Source organism: Saimiri boliviensis, chromosome 11 (genome assembly GCF_048565385.1).
Source record: "Saimiri boliviensis isolate mSaiBol1 chromosome 11, mSaiBol1.pri, whole genome shotgun sequence".
Classification (NCBI taxonomy): domain Eukaryota; kingdom Metazoa; phylum Chordata; class Mammalia; order Primates; family Cebidae; genus Saimiri; species Saimiri boliviensis.
This window is the reverse complement of record NC_133459.1, coordinates 103,569,332-103,591,592: the sequence shown is the minus strand read 5'-3', so window position 1 is coordinate 103,591,592 and position 22,261 is coordinate 103,569,332. Positions and strand designations below refer to the sequence as shown.

General features: G+C 39.1%; 1 protein-coding gene across 3 annotated transcripts in view; it reads right to left on the bottom strand.

Moving 5' to 3' along the window:
- VAV3 (vav guanine nucleotide exchange factor 3) overlaps nt 1–22,261 on the bottom strand; it is a 396,323-nt gene that overhangs the window by 291,486 nt on the left and 82,576 nt on the right. For 2 of the 3 annotated variants that reach the window (XM_039460910.2, XM_039460911.2), the window contains exon 2: nt 13,069–13,185. The exons of the other annotated variant lie outside the window; for it this stretch is intronic. In XM_039460910.2, coding sequence (XP_039316844.1) covers nt 13,069–13,185 — 117 coding nt within the window. The remainder of the gene's footprint in view (nt 1–13,068; nt 13,186–22,261) is intronic. 3 annotated transcript variants of the gene reach the window in all.

Genomic DNA, 22,261 nt, shown 5'->3' with positions numbered 1-22,261 from the left:
ACCACGTCTGGCTAATGTTCATATTTTTTTGTAGAGACAGGAATGATAATTTTTCAAAAGTAGATATATGAGTGATAATTGCAGTAGTTTTCTAGGTTTTACATGTTTGAGTATCTCTACAATAATTTAAGTTCTTGGGCTTTTAATTTAGCATTTTTCAAATTACACTAGGAACAAAGGCTTTAAGCTAGTTCATGAACTCATTTCTGGATGAACCTGTTGTTTGGGTTTCTTTTTTTCTTGACTTCAGAGCAGCTGAGAGATCACTGTAATCCTCAAACTACGTGGTATAATGATAGTGTCCCTTTCTTTAAATGGCTTCTATTCTCTTCTTCGATTTTAAATTTCCTAACCTTTAACTGTGCTGCTTCCTGTGTGTTATAATAAAACATCACAAATTATCCACAGAAGTTAGAAAGTTATAATCAAAAAAGATAGAAGTGAGAAGACTGTGCTTATTTCATTTTAAGAGAAGCTGAGCACAGTGGTGCTCACTTGGACTCTCGGCTACTAGGGAGGCTGAGGCACAAGAATTGCTTGTGCCCAGGACTTTGAGTATAGCCTGGGAAACACAGTGAGACTCTGTCTTTTTACACACACAAAAAAAAACAACAAATAACAGATTTACAGAAACATGGTAACCATCTTCAAATATTTGAAGGACTGTCCTACAGAAGGTGTAGAAATTAATTCTGTGCTGCTCTAAAACCAATAATAGAAAATTCAGAAAGATAGATTATGTGTTATTATTAGTGATGAATTTCTAAATAATTCATCAGCCTATAATTGGATCCATAATTGGAACTGTTAATACTTAAGAATTTCTGTTAGATCACTAGGAATCATTCAAATACTACAGAAGGAATTCCCACCATGAGTCCAAAAGAGTATAGAAAAAAACGGATATAGGCATTTGATTGCTTATTTATCTATCTACACGTCTATTTATTTGGAAAATCTTGCGGGCAGTCTGCTGACCAAAATCCAAGTAAACAAAGGTAAAAACACTTCAGCAATTTTTTGTAAAAGCCAATGCTAATTAATGCCATCTCCCTTTCATCATTATATTTTATAGTCACTTTGCTAAAATTTTAAATTGTTATCTCGAAATTGTACTTTATCATCTGGCAGCCAATAAACTCAAATTTTTCTGCCACTTCTTCCTAAAAGCCTAAGGCTCCTAGGAAAAATAAGCAGTTATTTTGCTAAAGAATCCTTGTTAAACTTTACAGATATAAGCAGCAGATGCCTAGCTAATTCTAACATGAATCTAGCCTTCTATGTATGTTTTTATTACTCTACCCAATCCATATCCAGTGCTATCAATCATTAAAATTTGACCTAGACTGACCAATAAAAGTAGTGTCCTATGCCCTAATACAACCATTCTAGAGTCATCATCTTGTCTAGGGTGAATTATAAATATGCAGCTACTTTAAAAGACAACTCAAAGAGTACAAATGATTTAGCACACAATCTATAAGGCACCTGCTTACTCAGAAGCAGCAAGCAGCATCCTTTATTTTCTCTACACAGAAACACAGAATGACAGTAGCAAGATAAAGCCTATACCTACACCTAGGGTCACCAAGCACATTGCTGTGTAAAATTAATTGAGTGTAGACATGCACACACACTTCAATGGGGAGTATTATGAAAGATTTAAATACCATTCATTTATTCTAACCTAATGATTTCTGACTGCTCTATGCACTGGCCTATCCTGATACCACTGGTCCTCAGACACTAGGTTGATTCACCAGAACTTTTCATGTCCAAAGAGCATTATAATTGACATTGCCTCATTGACATTAAGGCAAACCAGAGAAAGACCCATAATGAACTAATATTTCTTCAATGGCGTTCTCCAAAGACACAGGTGCTTTAAGTGGAAAACAAGTGACTCAGAAACTAAACTCTATCCAGAGGAAGCCTGCGTGGCCAGACTCTACCCAGCTGCAGGGACGGCCAGGCATTGTTTCCTGTAGTTGTTTGGTGCTCATACCACTCCTGGTGCACACTTCCTCTGCCTAATCCTGTGCAAATGAGAGCATTCTTCCAGTTCCACTCCCACACTACCCCTCTCACTGAGCATGGGAAGCAAACACCAGCCTCCTTTATTCTTACAGATGTGCATAAGCCATTAAAAAAAAAAAAAAAAAAGAAGACACGGAAAATAAACATGGAAAATGCCATCCTCCTTTTCTAGGAGATCTTGTTGCTAGGAAATACACAGGCACAACAGTCAAAGGATTGAAGGCTGAGAGTTCTGCCTCCTGCCGTTTGTGTAGATAAGTAAATTGGCTATTAATATATCATGCACTGGAATTACCAATTCTCCTTACGGATTTCTCATCCATCATATTTACAGTAATGATTTATTGAAAGAAAATGAGATTCAGTGACCTCCATACATAATTTGGCTAAACCACATCTTACCCTTAAGCCAATGTGACAAGGTCAAGGATCTCTGAACACAGCTCAGATAGGATATGGGCCAACAACTAAGGCTGAGTATTAGAATATACACATTAGTGAGCATATATGTACTCACATATACAGACAGATATTCAGACAAATACAGGCAATAGTCCTAGAAGCTTTCCTATTACACAGAAAGAAAATATTGTCAATTTTTAATAGAACTATAAACTCGAAATTTCTAAGTGTTCTACCAGGGACCAAGCTTCCAGTAGATAATCATTAAGTATCAAAAAACCCAACTAAGCAACCAACTGAACATCAAAAAAAGGAACAGAGGGAAAATTTAGGATGGCACAATACAGCAAAAATCATTAAAAAAAAAAAAATCTAGTGCCAGGCATGGTGACTCACGCCTGTAATCCAAGCACTTTGGAAGCCAAGGCGGGCAGATCACCTGAGGTTGGGAGTTCAAGACCAGCCTGACCAACATGGTGAAACCCCGTCTTAAAAAAAAAAAAAAAAAAAAAATCTACTCAGTTGTAAAATACGTCCACAGAAATTGACAGTAAACACCATTAGAATTCTGCTACATTCATTTAAAAACTATTGTAAGTTTATAACATTATAACATTTATAAGTGCTCCTGCTCCATTATTTCCCTTGCAATAAACCCTACTTTCTCCCTGCCAGGTTTCCAGGGCTCAGTGTTCTCTCTTCTCCCTTATCCTCTCACCACTCACATCAATTCTTACACATCCCAAATCTCTCAAACTCTGGGCCTCTCTTACAGTTCGTCTAGTAAAGGTGTGTATCATTTTTCAACCAGACTGTCTGGCCTCAAGCCTGCTCCTCCTATCACTGGCATTAACGATGGTCTGCTACAGCCTCCCCGACTGACAGAGTGCTTAGCTCAAGCACTCAGCAGGTCATCTCCTGTCTGTCTGTTAAAGTACTCACCCCAGCACTTTGGGAGGCCAAGGCGGGCAGATCATGAGGTCAACAGATCAAGACCATTCTGGCCAACATGGTGAAACCCCATCTCTACTAAAAATACAAAAAAAATTAGCCGAGCGTGGTGTCATGCACCTGTAATCCCAGCTACCTCGGAAGCTGAGGCAGGAGAATTGCTTGAACCCAGGAGGCAGAGGTTGCAGTGAGCCAAGATCGCGCCACTGTACTCCAGCCTGGAGCCTGTCAACAGAGCAAGACTCTGACTCAAAAAAAAAAAAAAAAAAAAAAAAAATGTACTCACTGGCCCTTTGTCAGAATCAGTGCAGACCCTGCTATGCCTCAAGGGCCCTCCTACTCTGGCTCCAATCTCTATTGGACCTCAAGAGCCAGCTTGCCACAGTTATATCTTATGTTCAAGCTGTGAGGACTATCAGTAGAACCCCAAAATTCTACGTAGATTACCCCTTCAGCACCTTCCTAAATGACTTTCCCTCTACTTATGTAGGTAGATACATATATCTTGATATGTCTGTAAGCCTCTGTGTGCATATTTACATGGATATTAGAAAAAAATAGAGTTAAAAAATACTCAAAAGATTCATTGTTTTGGTCTGTAGAGGAATCCTTGAAAGAGCAAAGAGAAGTTCCATTTCAGTTCTCAAACTAGATTCCCAGTTTTGGAAATATTCTCAGCAGCTATGCCAAATGCAGATGTAAAACCTAGGTGATATTTTTATCATGCTTTTAGCTCTTTATAATGCCTTTCTCTCTCCAGAAGCGTATGTACAGTCAAGTTTTTTCTCTAAAAGTTACAATTTTAAGGGAATGCCAATGTCACCAAAAATGAAGTATACCTAGGTTTAAAAGTCTCTGCCAAAGAGCTTATAAATAAAAAACTTCAAAGGTATGAGAAAGCCTAAGCCTTGATGTTTTCAGAGAGGATTACACAACTAAGAATCATCAAAGCAAAACACTACTTTACAAAATGCAATGTATACATATAACATCTACCAATAAGTGGCATTTGAGAATCAGAAAAATACCAGAGTTGAAAAAACTGAGGCCAAGTTAAAGGATTAGCCCAAGAGGATCTACTGGAAGAGGTAGGATAGAATCTAGTTAAAATGTGCTATATAACTTCTTTAAAACTTAATTTAAATCAGAGTGGAAGGGCCAGTCATGGTGGCTCACACCTATAATCTCAGTACTTCGGAAAGCTGAGGTGAGTAGATTGCTTGAGCTCAAGAGTTTGAGACCAGTCTGGGCAACATGGCAAAACCCTGTCTCTATAAAAAATACAAAACTTAGCTGGCTGTTGTGGCATGCACCTATAGCCCCAGCTACTCGGGAGGTTGAGGCGGAAGGATTGCTTCAACCAGAGAGGTGGAGGTTGCAGAGAGCCAAGATCACACCACTGTACTCCAGCCTAGGCAACAAGGGTGAAACTTTGTCTCAAAAAATAATAAATAAATGTATAGTAGTACTAGCATCCTCTTCCCACTGGGCTACTGGTATTTCAAATAATTTTTCTTCCCAGTCTATCTAAAGTGGCTTCCTCTAGCTGCTCATCATTGTACTCTGTTTCTTTCCTCGATAAGTGGCACTTATCGCTGGCTGTAACTTTTTGTTTATGTTTTACCTGTTCGTTTCCTTAACTTGGATAGTGATGGACAGTGACAGTGCCTTGAGAGCAGGTGGTCTTGACCCCCTGCTCCTCCACCCTGATAAAGCAGCGCATGGCAACAAACACTTCCCAATGAGGAAATGATGGGTAGATTACTCTGGAGTTACTTCTGGCTGAGCCTTACCCCCTGCCCACACTGCACTGGTTGCTTTTGCCACAGAATTTGATTCACAGTCATCACCACAATTCCATGAAGTAAGGATCCTCATCAGGACCATTTTACAGATCACAATGTGAAGGCTCTGAGAGACTGAGCAACTCTCCTGCACACAGGTGGCTGAGGCAGGGTGAAAGTCAGTTTTACTTGATCTCAAAGTCTCAGAATTAGCTGAAGAAAAGAGTCAATGTAATGTGTCAGGGTCCAATTTCTGTGGGGCAGAGAAGGAGGGAGAAGGTCCCAGTTGAAAACGAAGGGAATGAGTGGAGACAAGTCAGCAAAGCCAGGCCCAGAAGACTCAATACATCCAAGATCCAGCTAAGTCCAGAGCTCTGGACAAAGCACATACTCTCATGTTTTAAGCAGTGTGTATCTGAGTGTAATGAATGTATGTGATCTTGAATTGCGTCACTGCAGACAAGGGGCTAAAGGATATGAAAAGAAAAGGCATTCCAGGCAAAGGAAACGATATTAATAAATATTAATCTGGTGAGTCATGATGACTTTAGTAATTTGCAGGACTTAAACATGGGAGTTCATGGGAGTGGGAAAGTGAGAAGTAAGGCTAGAAAGGTAGGCAGAGGCCTGATCATGAAGAATCCTGTGTGGCTTGTAAAAGCGTTGAGACGTTACTCCCTTACAAACAACGGGGATCACTATCAAGTTTTAACCCTGGTACAGGTAGTTAGATGGGCATGAGTGAGCAGGAAAGGGCTCTCCCACCCCCTAGGAATGTCAGATGATGGTTTGGCAATTATCACACTGCCTCTCTAAAACTGATAAGCTGGCAGCTGGTACCAGGGAGAAGCCATTTCCTGATGGTCCACACCTGTTGCACTAAAGTGTTAATCGAATGCAGGCACCAGGGAGAAGCAATTTCCTGGGTGTGTGCAGTAAGAGACAAAATGGCAGAGTACGTACTTTCCGGGGGCACCCCCCCAGAAAAGGAAAGAAAGTCTCAGATGAGCATATGTACAATATCCTAAACACACTGTGTGTGCTCACTTCCCAAAAATAAGGAGGGTACTGTACTTGTGGGCAACCCACCCTAAGGAAAGAATCATGGGGAACAGGCCAGCCTCTAAAGTCCTAGGATCAACGTTAAACACCTCACTTGACCTCAGTGTCCACTTGGGTCTCTTTCAAGCATACTTTTTCTTTCCTGTTCTAAAGCCTTTCTAAATAAACTTCCACTCCTGCTTTGAAACTTCCCTTGGACTCTTTTTCTGTCTTATGCCCCTCAGTCAAATTCTTTCTCCTGAGGGGGCAAAAATTGAGATTCCTGTAGACCTGTACAGATCACCACTGGTAACTCGGATACTCTCCACTGGTAACAAATCCATTAGTAAAATGATCAGCTCTACATTTTTGGAAGATTATCTTGAAGATTAGCTTGAAACTATTCAAAATGGATGGCAAGAAGACACCTAGGAGACAATTTCAATAATCCCAGTGATGACTACCTCAACTAAAAGGCAAAAACAATGAGGGATAAAGAGAAGGCATTTTGACCAGGTGTGGTGGCTCACGCCTATAATCCCAGCACTTTGGGGAGCAGAAGCTGGTGGATCACCTGAGGTCAGGAGTTCAAAACCAGCCTGGTCAACATGGCGAAGCCCCATCTCTACTAAAAATATAAAAAATTAGCCACGTATGATGGTGCACACCTATAATCCCAGCTACTCAGGAGGCTGAGGCAGGAGAATTGCTTGAACCCAGGAGGCAGAGGTTAAAGTGAGCCAAGATAGTGCCACTGCACTCTAGCCTGGGTGACAGAACAAGACTCTATCTCAAAAAATAAATAAATAAAGTACTTCAGTTTATACATAATGAGTTTTAAGCAACCATGTGACACCTAAATAGCTAATCATGTGCAAATATGAGAAATTCCAGAGAAAACAAAAGTTTATTTTCCTCACTGCAGGACTTTTCAGTTCCTTTACTATGCTGTATCTCTCAAATACAATATACAGTGTTTACCAAACTCATTGGAACAAGAATATTTTTTCCCCAGGCTTCCTATTAGCATATCTTGGGACAATGGGATTCCTTGCAAAGTTATTTGGGAAATATTATTCCAGAAGTTTTCAACTGTCTTTAGGTTACAGAAGAGTAAAGTGTTTATTGAACTGACTCAAAAATAATTAGGAAACAGACTAAAAAATGAACTTGAAAAATCACTAAGGTGTAAAAAGTGTCTTTGCATGGCTTCGGTACTAAAGTTCTATAAGAGGAGGTAAAAATGGGAAAATCTGCCAAGCATTAAATACCTCTACAAAAGTGAAAAAGATGAGGAGGTTGCTAAAAAGGTCAACTCTATCCAAAAACAAAGGAGGGGAATAGTGCTAATGATGCGGGAATTGCCTTAACAGCCAGCCAGACACATACATTAGGAAAGGCTAGAACTGTTCCCTCCTCCTCTGCCTAAAAAACAATGGCCTTGGAACAAGCTATCTTTGTTCAGGGAGGAATCTCTGCAGAGCTCCCCCTTAGTTATGTAAACACAGGCAAGCCTCCTACTGCTCAGGGGCACAAAGCAAAGGAGGCCTTGGTGAGTGGAGGTTGACTCCTGACAGTCTCCTTGCCAGGCTGAGCCAGCTCTAAGCTGGAAGTTGGCTAATTTGTGGGAAAATTCAAGAGCCTTGAGGGAGGAAAAATACTGGGGCTCCCAAATGCTGCTCTGAGACTGGAGGTTGGTACCGTGTAAGGGCTGAATGAGGAGTACGTGACCCAAGCCTGCTGACAGAATACAAGGAGGTGCTGAATAGAATTCATCACAAAGCTAGGGAGACAGGGCCTGGCCAGGCTCAGTGCAAAAGCTAAAATGCTATAGGGATGAAGGAAAGTGGGGTGCGCAGGATGGGGTTGAGAAGGGCTGAAAATACAAGGGCATTGCTAGTATCAGAGAACTAAAGCTCTCCCAGGAACCACACAGAACCAGTCTTGTGCAACTGCACCACACTAGAAGACAAAGAGATCAAGCTCCTGTGGGGCTTTGAAGCAAGGCTGATTTAAGCCTCACTGACTATGTAAAGCCCAGAGATTTCCGGATAATTTGGGTGGGAAATACTTTGAGAGAAATGTCAAACTTGTTTTATATCAAACAAGTAACTAAAAAGATTTACACACTAAGATGATTCTTCTTGTTTACATATGTGTATATTAAAACATGTTTCCAGGTGTTGATTAATGTGTATGCGCTAGATAATAAGGATCTTTCAAGCCATGCCAAGGCGAGGTCCCTGGGGCCACCTGTAGCCAATGAAGGCTCAGGAGCCTTTTCTTGGTAGGTTTTTTTCATGACAGGGAAAACCAGGCAGAGTTTCATGAGGATAGACAGGTAGTAGTAAACCACTGCAGGCTCTAAAGTAGCTTGTTGCATTGCCTGTGGTGACCTAAGCCTCAAGATCTATGATATTTCTGGAATCAATGGTAAGGAAAAGAAAGCATTTACTATGAAGCTAGGACTGTACTTCTATTTAATTATTTACATGCTGCAAAATAGGTTCTAGGACTCTTGTCTTCATATCCCCTCTTCAGTATATGATAGAAGATGTAGAGGCTAACAAATGGTCTCCAAATTGCCTGGAACTTTTGTAATAAAAGTTGACATATCTGTAAACCTGAAATCATTTAACTGGTGAAACACAGTGAATCACTTAGGTTTATCTTACTCTTGGTTAGAAAAATAATGAATTCCTTTTGACAGTGCCTGTCCTGAACCTGAACATGATGAAACTATCCTACTGTAATTCAAATCAACTGGAACTACCACTGGTCAGGTGTGGATACTCTTTGGTTTAAGAAAATACATAACTTTACACTTGCAAAGTGCTTCACAGTACTTGAAACAACAGTGTGTCATGGGAAGCAAGCCCTTACACTCACCCAGAGCAAGGGTAAGGAGCTGACTTTAAGTCATTCATCTGGACAGCAGCAACCTGACTTCCATTACTCTCTAGAAATGGTCTCATTAAAGAAAAAATCCCGTGTGCTTCTGCGCTGCAAATGTGCCAACAGACAGCTCAGTAGGAAACATTTCCAAAGAGTAATATAATCATAAAATGACAATTGAAACAGTTATGAAAAATTCTTTATAAACAATATGGAAATGAACAAAGTTATAGATACTGTTATAATGTCAAAAATAATATAGTAATTTCTAATATTATTCTGGAGGGTAACATTTTAATTACTTTTCTTAAGCCAAAAAGTTAACTAACAAGATTATACTTACTTTTGTGGCCAGAAAGAGATTCCTTTTTTTTTTTTCAAAAGTACGAAAGAAAATGGTTTTTCAAAACATAAACCCCCAACACACCCCATTCCCCCATTCCCCCTCAGACCTCAGCAGTCTTAGACAAGACATCTCCCTCTTTCAAGAACCTTTTCAGTATTCATCAACCCTGAAGAATGAGAGTCACATTTAATCTCAAGGCCTCTGCTGACTCTTAAATGAGTTCGTTACTAAACTCACTCCTCTTTCCTGTGTTATTTAAAAAGCATAGAAAACGTTTCAAACTGTTCTAATTTTTCTTGATGTTGGTTGAGTTTGAAGTGAATTACTATTGAGGAAAGAGTTCAATACTAAGAATTAAAGGTAACACTGAAAGGCAGAATTATCATAAGCCCTTCTATGGTGTTCTTCATCATCTCAACAAAATACAAATTATCATTCATGTTAACATCGTTTCCAGGATTTTCTAAAAGAAAACACATCCATGTCAAGCCTGATTCAAAATAAATTTCCTGAACCCCAAACAGAGGAAGAACTTGGACAAAGATTAGTAAGCAAACGCTGCAATGAGAAAACAGGGAGGAGCGTATAGCTAAGAATTGATTGCATGTGTCTAGATGTGAATCTGTGAATCACCTGACTGTTTAGAGTTAATAACTATAACCACCACTGGGTTGCAGACTCATGCAGTATCCTAAATCTCTCCTTTCTTTCCAAAGTATAATTAGATGCTAAGTAACACATCACTTGTGTTTTTTAATTTTATAAATTCCTTTAAGTTCATCCTTTTCCCTGACCATCCACATAGTAGTGAGACCCAAAACACAAACACTGGACAAGAAAAACAGGACCGAGAAGCCAGAGGCCTGAGCTCCAGATCTTGTTCCTCTTCCCAAGCAAGGAGACCCCGAAATCACTATCTAAGCACCTCCCCATATCTTAGCTTCCTCATCTGAAGAATGTCTTCACAAGACTATTATGAGAATCAAATGAGGTCATAATACTAAGCACTCTGAAAACTTCAAAATACTATAAAAACATTAGGTGCTGCTATTACAATTAATATATTCTTAGGCAAAAAGGTGCGAAATACACATGAATTTCAGATTCACCATCGTAGGAATTGAGGCAGACAGGAGAGCACACATATTTTTCATTTTAAGTTAACAAAAAATTTATTTAAAACCTAAGAAATGAAGGAAAAATAGCCTGCTAAAATGTGTATTTTCATATCAGAAATTATTTTATTGCTGAATTAACACTCTATTCACATTTTTTCAACTTAAAAATTGTAAACTATATGAATTATTCCAGTTCCACTACTCACAAGCTAGGATCCATAAATGGGAAAAATAATAGTACTCACATATTAGAACTGATATGGTGACTCCCTTATTACATGCTAAGCACATGTTATGTGCTATTTGAATGTTTGCACTGTAGTATAATAGTAGAGAATCAGCTAGACCTAAGTTCAAACCACTGCTTCAATCCCTGATATACAATTTGTGATGCAGATTTTCTCCTCTATACAATGAAGAGAAAATGTAGTACGTACTTCCTAATGTTGTCAAAATAATTTTCAAAATTTTAACATAAAGACTGAAAAGACTGCACATTTTAAGTGTTCAACAAGTGGTGGTATTGGCAGTTTTTACTTAGAGCATATAATGCTTAATAGTATTAGTATTGATAAACTATGAAATGATATCACAAATTATTTAACTTTTAGTGATTTCTTAGATCATACAGTTCTAAAGAGATAGCTACTCCAATCTTGGCGGCAGCAAAACATAAGTGACTACAATGTAGGTTCAAGTTCTACCACAATCTCAAGTTTAATTCTGTTTCAGATCTACCATTGCTAAAATATTTTAAGTAGTCAAAAACATATTTATCCTTAAGAAGCATACAGTGCATGCTTTCACATTCAATTTTGTGTAGTATCAACCCTCCTACAAAGCTTCCATTGTCTAATCAATCTAGCATGCAATCTTATTCCACTAGAACACCTTGCATTTTAACGTATTTATATATTTTTCCAATATTTATCAACACCATTTCTTGCAAATTTAAATGAAAAATAAATAGTTCCTTAATGACATTTAAAAAGTCAAAACTTTTTTCATTTTTCATTTCCCCAATTCATTTTCATTTTTCATTTCCCCTCTTGGTTGAAAATAAAGGAAAATAAAGGAAGATTTTTTTTAAAGGTACAGGAGGAGTAGGGGGATGGATAACAGAAAAATAAAGCCAGAAATATCTCTGGTGTTTTTCAGGGCCAAGAGCTTAGAGAAGTGTCCATCTTCCCTGTGCTTCATGGCCACAGAAAAATACACTACCATCTCACTTACTAAGGGCTTGGCTCTCAGTTCCCTGTACTTATTATCATCTTTTTTCCTCCATCACTTTTTGGACCTCAGGACAGGTAAATCATAGCTTTCCAGAGATTAAAGGAATCTTAGAAACCACTTTCTTATCTTCCCTTCCCTTTGTACAGCTTTGCAAGCTCAAAGGCAGCCTGATGCCCGAGAAGGCTGGTGACTTCTAGATCACAAAATGACCCTGGGTTAAGACCAGAGAGAGAACCCAGGCCTTCCCCTTCCCCAGGTAGAGTGGCTTCCCCATATATGCTGCATTTCAGCATGTAATTTCCTATATTGCTGTCTCAATGTTAAACTGTTTAGCAAAGAGCAATCCACTGGTTTCTATTTTCTAACCAGAATATTACATCTCAGAGATCAAAAAACGTATCATTCTAAAACAGCCTTTTGATAAGACACTAGCACCTGAATTACAAGAGCAAGGACAAACTTCTCAACAGCATTAGTTTTTTTCCTTATCACGCGCTTACTTTCATAATGCAATTACATCAGCATGGGCCAATGTCCCGTCACCTTAATTACCTGACTCTTTTATGGCTAGTTACTTGTGAGAGGTTTATGTTCATTCACTTCATAATAAATGATCAGAATTTTTTAAAGGATGACTTTTCACTTATTATACACATATTCAGTGTGCATATAATAACAGTAAACATTAAAACAATTTCCATGTGAAAAATGTCCCTGAAATCCAACGATTATCTGCTGAAATCCAAGCAACAGAAATTATTCGACAATCTCAAACACTTGTGATTCATGTCTTCTCCACGTCACCTAATCAAGTGTCAAAATAGAGAAGAAAAACAGCAGAATATTCTCAACTTCCAAAAAGTAGGAGCTTTCAAATATAGAGAAGACTGGAGGAAAAGAATACTGGTCCTTACCCCTGAGTGCCCAGTGATCGATCTAAAGGGCAGATAATAGTAACGCTACCCTCTGAGGTGACTAGCAGAAAAAAAATTACCTCTGGAGGAAAGATTCCCTCCCCCTATAGTACTTTAATTACAAAATAATATTAATCCCATTTGGAAAATTGATGCCAATTTTGTTGTTGTTGTTTTATGTGTATGGTTTCTGTTTGTTTTTGCTAAGCCATCTACATGTGAAATTTAACTATATAATACAGAATTACATAAACCACTTAAGTTACATGCCCTACTTCAAGATTTAAAATAATTTGCTTAAATGTTCTCCAGTTAAAAAAGTAATATTAAAAACAAAGTATAATTACCTTTCCAAAGTCACGAACATCAAACAGGTCAAATGCCTCGAAGAGTTCACTTTTCCTCATTCCAAACGTCTCACAACAGGCCGTGAGAAATGTCCTTATGTTCTTCAAACAGAGAAACTGAGGAATGGGAAAGAGCTGTTAGCATAGAGTTAATTATTCTGAATGTTATCTATCCTCTGTAACACTCAGACTGCTCTAAAAATGACAGGAAAGCATCAAGCAGCCTTGAGGTTGTTTTTCAACTACTCATTTAGCAGTACTGACGGAGCATGCAGTCTCGCTCAGGCACAGGTGACACAGCTGTGATCAAGGCAATTTCTACTCTCATGAATTTATATTCTAATATGAAAAGGTAGACAAACAGAGGAGCAAACACAAAAAAGCAAGTATTTTTACTTTCATATGTTGGTAAGTGCGATAGGGAAAAATAAAGCCTGGAGGAGGGATCAGGAGAGCTGGTTGGGGGGGGTACTTTACAGGATGGTTAGAGAAGGTCTCACAGAGGAGAGGACAGTGGAGCAGAGATCTGAGGTGCAAAGGGAGCAAGCCACGCAGAATCGCAGCACACAGGAGCCCAGCCTAGAGAAGCATCCCTTACCAAGGCCCTGGCACAGAGGCCTCTCAGCATGTCTGAGAAAGGGGTCAATGCAGCAAGGCAGAGTGAGTAGCAGGGGAAACAGGAGGAGAGATGGAAAGCTAATGGGGTCAGATGATGAAGATCCGTATTGGACAGCTTTTACTCTGACGGATACAGGAGTATACCTGAAGGCCTAGGGCCAAAAGAAGGACATCATCTGATGGTTTAAAAAGGTCTTTTTGGGTTGCTGTTCTGAATACAGAATGAAAGGGACTAGAGCAAGGATAGAGGCAGAAAAACCAAACAGAAAGCTCTTACAATAATCAGGTGAGAGACAACTGTGGGAAGACCAGAGTGTGGTCACATTTTGACTGTGTTAAATCTGATATGCCTAAGGTCAGCTTCTGATATGCCTAAGGTCAGTCATTCATTAAGTGTGGGGTCCAGGGGATAGATGTGTACTTCACAGAGAAAAATGAGGAGGAGCTCACAAAGGAGTCTAAGTAAGAGTGACCAGTGGGAAGCAGGAAAACCAGAAGATAGGGCTTTCCTGAACCCAAGTAAAGAGAGTGTTTCTAGATGAAGGGAGTGAAAAACTATGTTAGATGATGCAGATGGCCAAATAAGATTTAGACCAAGTGCTGCCCATGGACTCTGGCAGTGTGAAAGTCACGGGTACCTTGACAAAAACAGGTTCTATATAAAGGACTAGGGTGAAAGGCTTCTTGGAGTTGGTTTCAGAGATAGAAAAGAGGAAGGGAAGATAGAATATAGACACCTGAGTTTTGCTGCAGAGGAGAACAGGGAAATGATCAAGAGTTTTAAGAGCCGGGCGCGGTGGCTCAAGCCTGTAATCCCAGCACTTTGGGAGGCCGAGGCGGGTGGATCACGAGGTCAAGAGATCGAGACCATCCTGGTCAACATGGTGAAACCCCGTCTCTACTAAAAATACTAAAAATTAGCTGGGCATGGTGGCGTGTGCCTGTAATCCCAGCTACTCAGGAGGCTGAGGCAGGAGAATTGCCTGAACCCAGGAGGCGGAGGTTGCGGTGAGCCGAGATCGCACCATTGCACTCCAGCCTGGGCAACAAGAGCGAAACTCCGTCTCAAAAAAAAAAAAAAGAGTTTTAAAAAACAGCAGATGAAGTCGTGACATGTTTCTGTTTTGAAGGGAATAACTTGATAGGTGGGGGGGATGTTGGTCACAAAGGAGAGAGGGACAGGTCCCCAAATGTAGTTCTGATTAGGCAAAGTGGGGAGAGATCAAGAGTTCAAGTGCAGAAGCTGACCTTAGAGAAGGGCACGGTCAGCTCCTTCACACTATAACAGGGACATAGGAGGGAAGGCAGACGCTATTGACTGCTTAAAAGAACAAAAATTAAAATTTGCTTTTAGTATCTAAAATACTCACATGCACCTAGACAAAATACACACATACCCTAAAAGTGAATTGATTCTTTTTGGAAATATTAGCTGCAGTGACATATACATGAAAACTTTAAATAAATGCAGCTTATTATATAAGTTATATCAAAATAAAGTTTAAAAAACATGGAAAAAACGTACTAACCATCAAAAAGTGGGCAACATATTAGCTAATTATTGTATCTTTGCTTTTTTAAAAGTGTTGCCAATGTTTTATTTCACTGTTTTATCTTGATTTGTTTTTTTTAATTTGCAAAAAGCATATCTTTTTTACTTCATCTATTAATACATTTGAAACATTCAGATTATTAATAGTCTTAACTTAGACACACTTTACCTTTTACAGGAATCATTCTCAGAAGCTTAAATATTTCAGGAGGAATTAAAACCACAAGGGAAGCATCATAAACCCTTTGAAACACAAAACCATCAGCTAAGCAGCACATGAAGTTACTGCTTTCACTTTAAAAAATTCGTAAGAGACCTTTAAGACAGAATCATTCTGCATGTAACTCTTCCACATAGAATTGCTTATTTACAGATTAAAAGCCCTACATTCTGCCAAGACAGATAACAATTACTCTCTTGGGGATTATGCAACTGCTCTCTTGCAATATCGTTTACATAATTAAGTGCCCAGCTCATAGCTCACAAAGGAACAAAGTATAATTGCACATGCCACCCTCTGAAGATTTCTCACCAAACTCAAGCATTCCCCACCTATAGGGAAAGCTGCAGAAGGCTTCCACTAAAGTGCTTTGATCACAAATCCGGAAAAGCAAGTATTATTACTAAAAGTTAAAATATGAAATATTGCATGCACAGAAGATTTAAAAAGAGGCCTTCCCCTTACTTCTGGAATTCATCTTAAACTTACTTTTCCCTTAACTAGTTCAATTCTACTACATTCCACAAATGTTTACTGAATTTGAAAGTCATTAATATACTCTCACTTTTCCAGGCAATCGTCAAATTTGGTCACCACTTTATTTATGTATTTTTCAGTCAACAGTTTTTGAATACCTACAACATTACAGACAACGGAAATGTTAAAAATAAAGACAAAGCTCTTCCTCTCTATTAAATTTATCAGGAGATTTTTCCAGTGCTCCAAAATTTGGCTAACACTAGGCTCACACTTCACTCAATGCTCACAAGTGTTTGGCTCTGTGCATATACAGGAACAAAGTTGAGGGATGGAGGAAGTGAGCTTGCCAGACTGGCAGCAGTCTACTCCAGGATTTTGCTTTGTTTTTACCATACTGATTTTTTTCCATACTGATATTTATGATTTTTTTTACCGTATTGATATTTATTTTTTTTAATTTCAGAACAAAAGTTGAAAGAACAATACAATGAACATTCCATCTATGCAACAATTGCAACATAGTGCCATATATGCTTTTGCATGCACGCCCCTTATATATTTATAAAATTTATTTTGTTGAACTATTTGAAAATGAATTACAGATAGTCCTTGACTCCTATATACACTGACTCTACGTGCATCTCCTAGGAATAAGAACATTTTCTGACAGGTCAAACAATACCATTATATCTAAGAAAATTAATAATTTCATATTATCTAATATCCATTCCACATTCAAATTTCATCAACTGCCAACTTTTTGTACTATTTTTTCCCCCATTCTAGTTTTAACCACTGCATGTCGCTGTTTTATCTTTGCAATATCATTTAATCTAAAAATCCTGTTGCCTTTATTCTTGTTTAATGACTAAGAGTCCAGGCTGGTAGTCTTACAATATGTCCCAAATTCTGCATTTGTTTGATTGTTTCTTCATGGCATCATTAAACCTATTATTCTTTCACTTGTATTTCCTGTGAACTGAAGGCTAAATCTAGATTCAAATTAAATGGTTTTGATAAAAGTACTTCATACTGTGAACTTCATATTTCATCACCTCAGAAGACACAAAATGTTAGGCTATCCCATTGTTACTGATGCTAAACTCAATCATTTGGTTAAAATGGTTACTGCCCATCTTTCCACTGTAAAGGTACACATCCCTCCTTTATACCAGTAAGTAACCCATGGGCGAAGATGTGGTACCATGTGGCTGTCCTATTTCTCAATAATTTTTCACAATGGGATCAGCATCCCTTGATCACCCTTGCTTCAATTATTCCACATGGGGTTTTAAAATGTGATTTTTCTAACTCTATCATTCTTTTATTATTTATTTGCTAGTATTCTTTTATTTAAAAAAAAAAAGAAAGAAAGAAAGAAAGAAAGAAAAAAAAAGCTTCCCCTAACCCTCCCTTTTTTCTATTTGTGTAATAATCTAATGCCATCATTATTTTTTTAATGCACTTCTTGTCCCAAGTTTGGCCACTGGGTCCCTTCAAATTGGTTTATGTTTCCTTTTGGCATAATTAATCATTACATTAATCTTTGTTTTATTGCTTTCTTACATGAAGTTGTCCCAGGCCCATCTCACATTTCACTGCTGTAGTTCTGGAATCAGCCATTTCTCCAAGTAAGTCTTATTTTCATTTATACAGTGAATAATATTTGGAAACCAGCCTGAGCAGCATGCTGCTTCTAGATTACAAGAGCCAATTCCATGAGAAGAATCAATACCTCCACCATTTGCTTAAGCAATCTATCACTTGCAACAGAAAGGCCAATACACGCAGGATTGGCCTAACTGTCCCCTAATGTCCCTCTTAGAAAATCCTATAATTTTCTTTGTGGACTACATAATAAGCCAACTCTTATCTCACTGTGTTCAGACAAAAAGAAACTTGAGATAACTGAAGAAAACTGATGAATGATTTTATGGCTAGAGATGGAACTGGTGTTTTTGGCACAATATTACTTGAGTATAAGTTGTTGGGTTTTTTTTTCCCAGTCTGTTCGTTCTTTCAGATCAGAAGCTATCTATCTGCTAGACCTTTGAATCATCTCAAGCAGCTTCAAATATATTGCCTTCAGAGATAGTTTATGAGTCACAAGGGCAAATCCACCTCACTGTTTCATAACCAAACCTATTTTTGACAAAAAAAAAAATTGTACAACTTTGCTAAATCATCTAACTTATTTACATGAGTTAACTTTAGAATCTGTGAATCAGTACTTAGAATTAAGTAACTTAGCTGACTTAGTAAAATATTTGCTTGCACCAAAAAAACATTCTTTTCCTTGGATTTACCTCACATATCCTACACACACACACACACACACACACACACACACACACACACACGTGTGCGCACATGCGTGCACTGACACTCATGTGCCCAATTCTACCCCTGGTCCTGAGAGACCAGGTGTCAGAGAGAATGTACCTTCCTGGGGTCTTGCAGAAGCTGCCTTCATTTTCCCACTAGAAATGATCTTCCCAGATGGAAGCAATTTGTTTACCTGAAATTTTAAAGGGAGTGGTAACCAGCACTATCTGAGCCAGGCAGTATATTAAACATGAGCCAACCCTCTCTATCTTCCAATCTAGTTATAATGTTTTCTTTCTTTTAATCTTTTTTTAACTGCATTTTAGGTTTTGGGGTACATGTGAAGAACATGCAAGATTGTTGCATAGGTACATACATGGCACAAGAAAAAAAAAGGAATTAAGTAACTTTAAATTTCTTTAAATAATCAGTGTATCCATATAAAAGTTGCCAATTAAGAATATACAAAAGTTTATATAGCCATGCATCCTCATTTAACAAATATTCATGAGGTGCCTCTTATGTGCTAGGCATAAGGAAACTTCATGAAACAAATCCTCAATTGGGTGGTGATTTATTAATGTATTAAACAAATGTTAACTGAATAAAAACTGCCAAGAACCGGGTACAAAAAAAGCAAACACGATCCAGACTCTACCCTCAAAGGCTTATTATAGTCAGAGAGAACATATAGTTAAGTGAGTTCACAGTTGTACAGCAGTGTGGCAGGTGCAATTAAGGACACATTCAAGGCCAGGCACGGTGGCTCACACCTGTAATCCGAGCACTTTGGGAGGCCGAAGTGGGCAGATCACGAGGTGAAGAGACCAAGACCATCTTTTTAGTAGAAACCTTGTCTCTACTAAAAATACAAAAATTAGCTGTGCATGGTGGCATGCGCCTACAGTCCCAGCTAGACAGGAAGCTGAGGCAGGAGAATCGCTTGAACCCGGGAGGGGGAAGTTGCAGTGAGTCGAGATTGCACCACTGCACTCCAGCCTGGGTGACAGAGCATGCATGACTCCATATCAAAAACAAAAACCAAAAAACAAACAAAAAAAAAAAAACATTCAAATGCTCCTTGAGAGCCCTAGACCATCAGGGAGCAGCTTTCTTGAATAACTGGTACATGAGGTAAGAAAGGATGAGTGAGAGTCACCTACACAAAGAGAAGGAGTGGTTGGTGTTCAGAAGGCAGAAAGGCAATTTCCAGACTTGGAGTGAGAGGGTGCTCCAGATAAATGGCAAAGCATGTGCATGAAAGCATGGACCACATGGGGCAGTGGAAGTGGTTGAGATGGACACTTCCACTGACAGAGGAACAGGAGAGGGGAGCTGGGATTTCCATGGCATGCCAAAGGGATCTGGGCTTTATCCTAGAAGAAGAGATGAGGTTAAAACGTCTAATTAGGAAACTGGAGGCCACGCATGGTGGCTCACTCCTGTAATCCCAACACTTCAGGAGGCCAAGGCGGGCAGACCACCGTAGGTCAGGAGTTTGAGACCATCCTGGCCAACATGGCAAAGCCTGATTTCTATTAAAAATACAAAAATTAGCCAAGTGTGGCAGTGCAAGCCTGTAGGGCCAGCTACTTGGGACGGGGGGCTAAGGCATGAGAACTGCTTGATCTTGGGTGGCGGAAGTTGCAGTGAACTGAGATCATGCCATTGCACTCCAGCCTGGGCAACAAAGCGAGATTCTGTCTCAAAAAAAAAAAAGTGGAATACTCAGCTTGGCACTTTATGATTATTGGTGTTATAGTGACGCTTAAGTGCTTGCTGTGTGCCAAACCATATACTAAATGTTCATGCCATTCAATTCTCACAACAATTCAATTAGAAAAAAATTTTTTTTTTTTTTGAGACGGAGTTTCACTCTTGTTACCCAGGCTGGAGTACAATGACGCGATCTCGGCTCACCGCAACCTCCACCTCCTGGGTTCAGGCAACTCTCCTGCCTCAACCTCCTAAGTAGCTGGGACTACAGGTGTGTGCCACCATGCCCAGCTAATGTTTTGTATTTTCAGTAGAGACGGGGTTTCACCATGTTGACCAGGATGGTCTCGATCTCTTGACCTCGTGATCCACCCCCCTCGGCCTCCCAAAGTGCTTGGATTACAGGCTTGAGCCACTGCCCCGGCAGTATTTTTTTTTTTAATAGATACTGAGGCTTAGAGATTTACCAACGTTTACATAACTGCTTTTGCCAAATAAAGTCAGGATTCAAATCCAGATATCCTGGCCACAGAGCCTATATCCTTAACTACTGTGTTGTACTAACTCCATTTTTGCAGCATATAGAACTAAATGTTTTTCTTCTTACTAGAGACATGATGTGGCATAGGTAGACAAGACAAGAACAATCAGAATATTATTATATAATTTAATAAGAAATGATGGGATTTAGACTACAACAGTAGAAGGAGAAATGGAAAGAACTCTAGGAGACTACATGGAAAAGCAATATTTGGTAATTGAGCGTGTATGAGGAAGCAGTGGGAGAAAAAACAGAAGACTTCAGAATTATAACCGTGCCTCTCTCTGCCTTGGGCAATGGATGGATAGCAGGGCATTCACTGAAAATGGTAACTTAGCAAGTTGGGGAACATAGTGCATGAAAAGGAGGTCAAGGAGTCAGTTAATTCTGGTCTTCACATACGCAAACTCCCAGTAATTAGACGCTGCCTAGCCTCTCTCGCAGGTATATCCAGAGAAAAGTGATATATTCCAATAACAAAGCCACATGTCTTCAACAATCATGCTTAGCCTCTCTGCCTCTTCAGAAAGGCAAGAACAGCTTGCATATTCCAACGTGATGAAGGAAAATGGTAGAAAAGCACTCAATATTGATGCATGTAACTTCTGAAGAAGAAAGTTTAATACCATCAAGGTCTAAAACATCCTAATATTATACATCAGGCCAAAGCTCCTCCTCTCTCCCTCTCTAAAGGGCTCAGATCATCCTTTTTTTAACTGGTAAGGAGGGAGAGGTGGAAGGAAAATAATAACATCAAGCTTTTCTCTTACTGGGGTTTTCTACTGTACCTTTCACAATGTCTTCTCTATATCTCTCTTTTAAAATCAGGTGAGTTAAATCTTTTTTTTTTTTTTTTGAAACAGTCTCGCCTTGTCGCCATGCACCAGGCTGGAGTGCAGTGCTGGGATCTCCGCTCACTGCAACCTCCGCCTCCCAGGTTCAAGCAATTCTCCTGCCTCAGACTCCCAAGTAGCTGGGACTACAGGTGCACGCCACCATGTTTTAGAAGAGACGGGGTTTCACCATGTTGGCCAGGATGGTCTTGATTTCTTGACCTCATGATCCGCCCGCCTTAGCCTCCCAAAGTGCTGGGATTACAGGCGTGAGCCACTGTGCCTGGCTAGGTAAGCTAAATCTTACATATTCTTGAAATTTAATAAAAGAAGAATTTTTATTTGAATGAGGACTTTGTCCTTTTCCCCTGTGAATCAATGGGTCCCAACAGAAGGGGCATCACATCCTTGTTCTAAGAAATCATATCTTCAGATGTCCCCTGAATTACACAATAAGTATGTTACACATGGTATCAGTTCAGGACTTCACAATACAAAGCTTCAAATTATTTTCATACTGATGCTAATATCACAAGTAAACGACAACTCTGAAAAACATGCAGAGAAGAGATAAATGGAGAAGGGCTGTTCTTTGGCTCAAATCTTAGGCACAATTCACTAAACCAAAACCTCCCTATTCCCAGAAAATTAAAAGCCAATATTTTTGTTTTGATTATTGTCCAGGCCACAACTCATTTTTAATGGGTAATTTTTTAAGTCATTCATTCAAAAATACAGTAATTTACCATTTAAAGTTAACAGGGTTTTTTTTTTGCAGTATTCAATGATAATATATTTTCATGAGTTATATGTAACTATATTGAAATGGCTAAGCTCATAAATGCAGGGCTAAATTGTGAAAGCACACACACCCTCTTGGCTCTGCAGCACCTGGCTCACACCTGTTA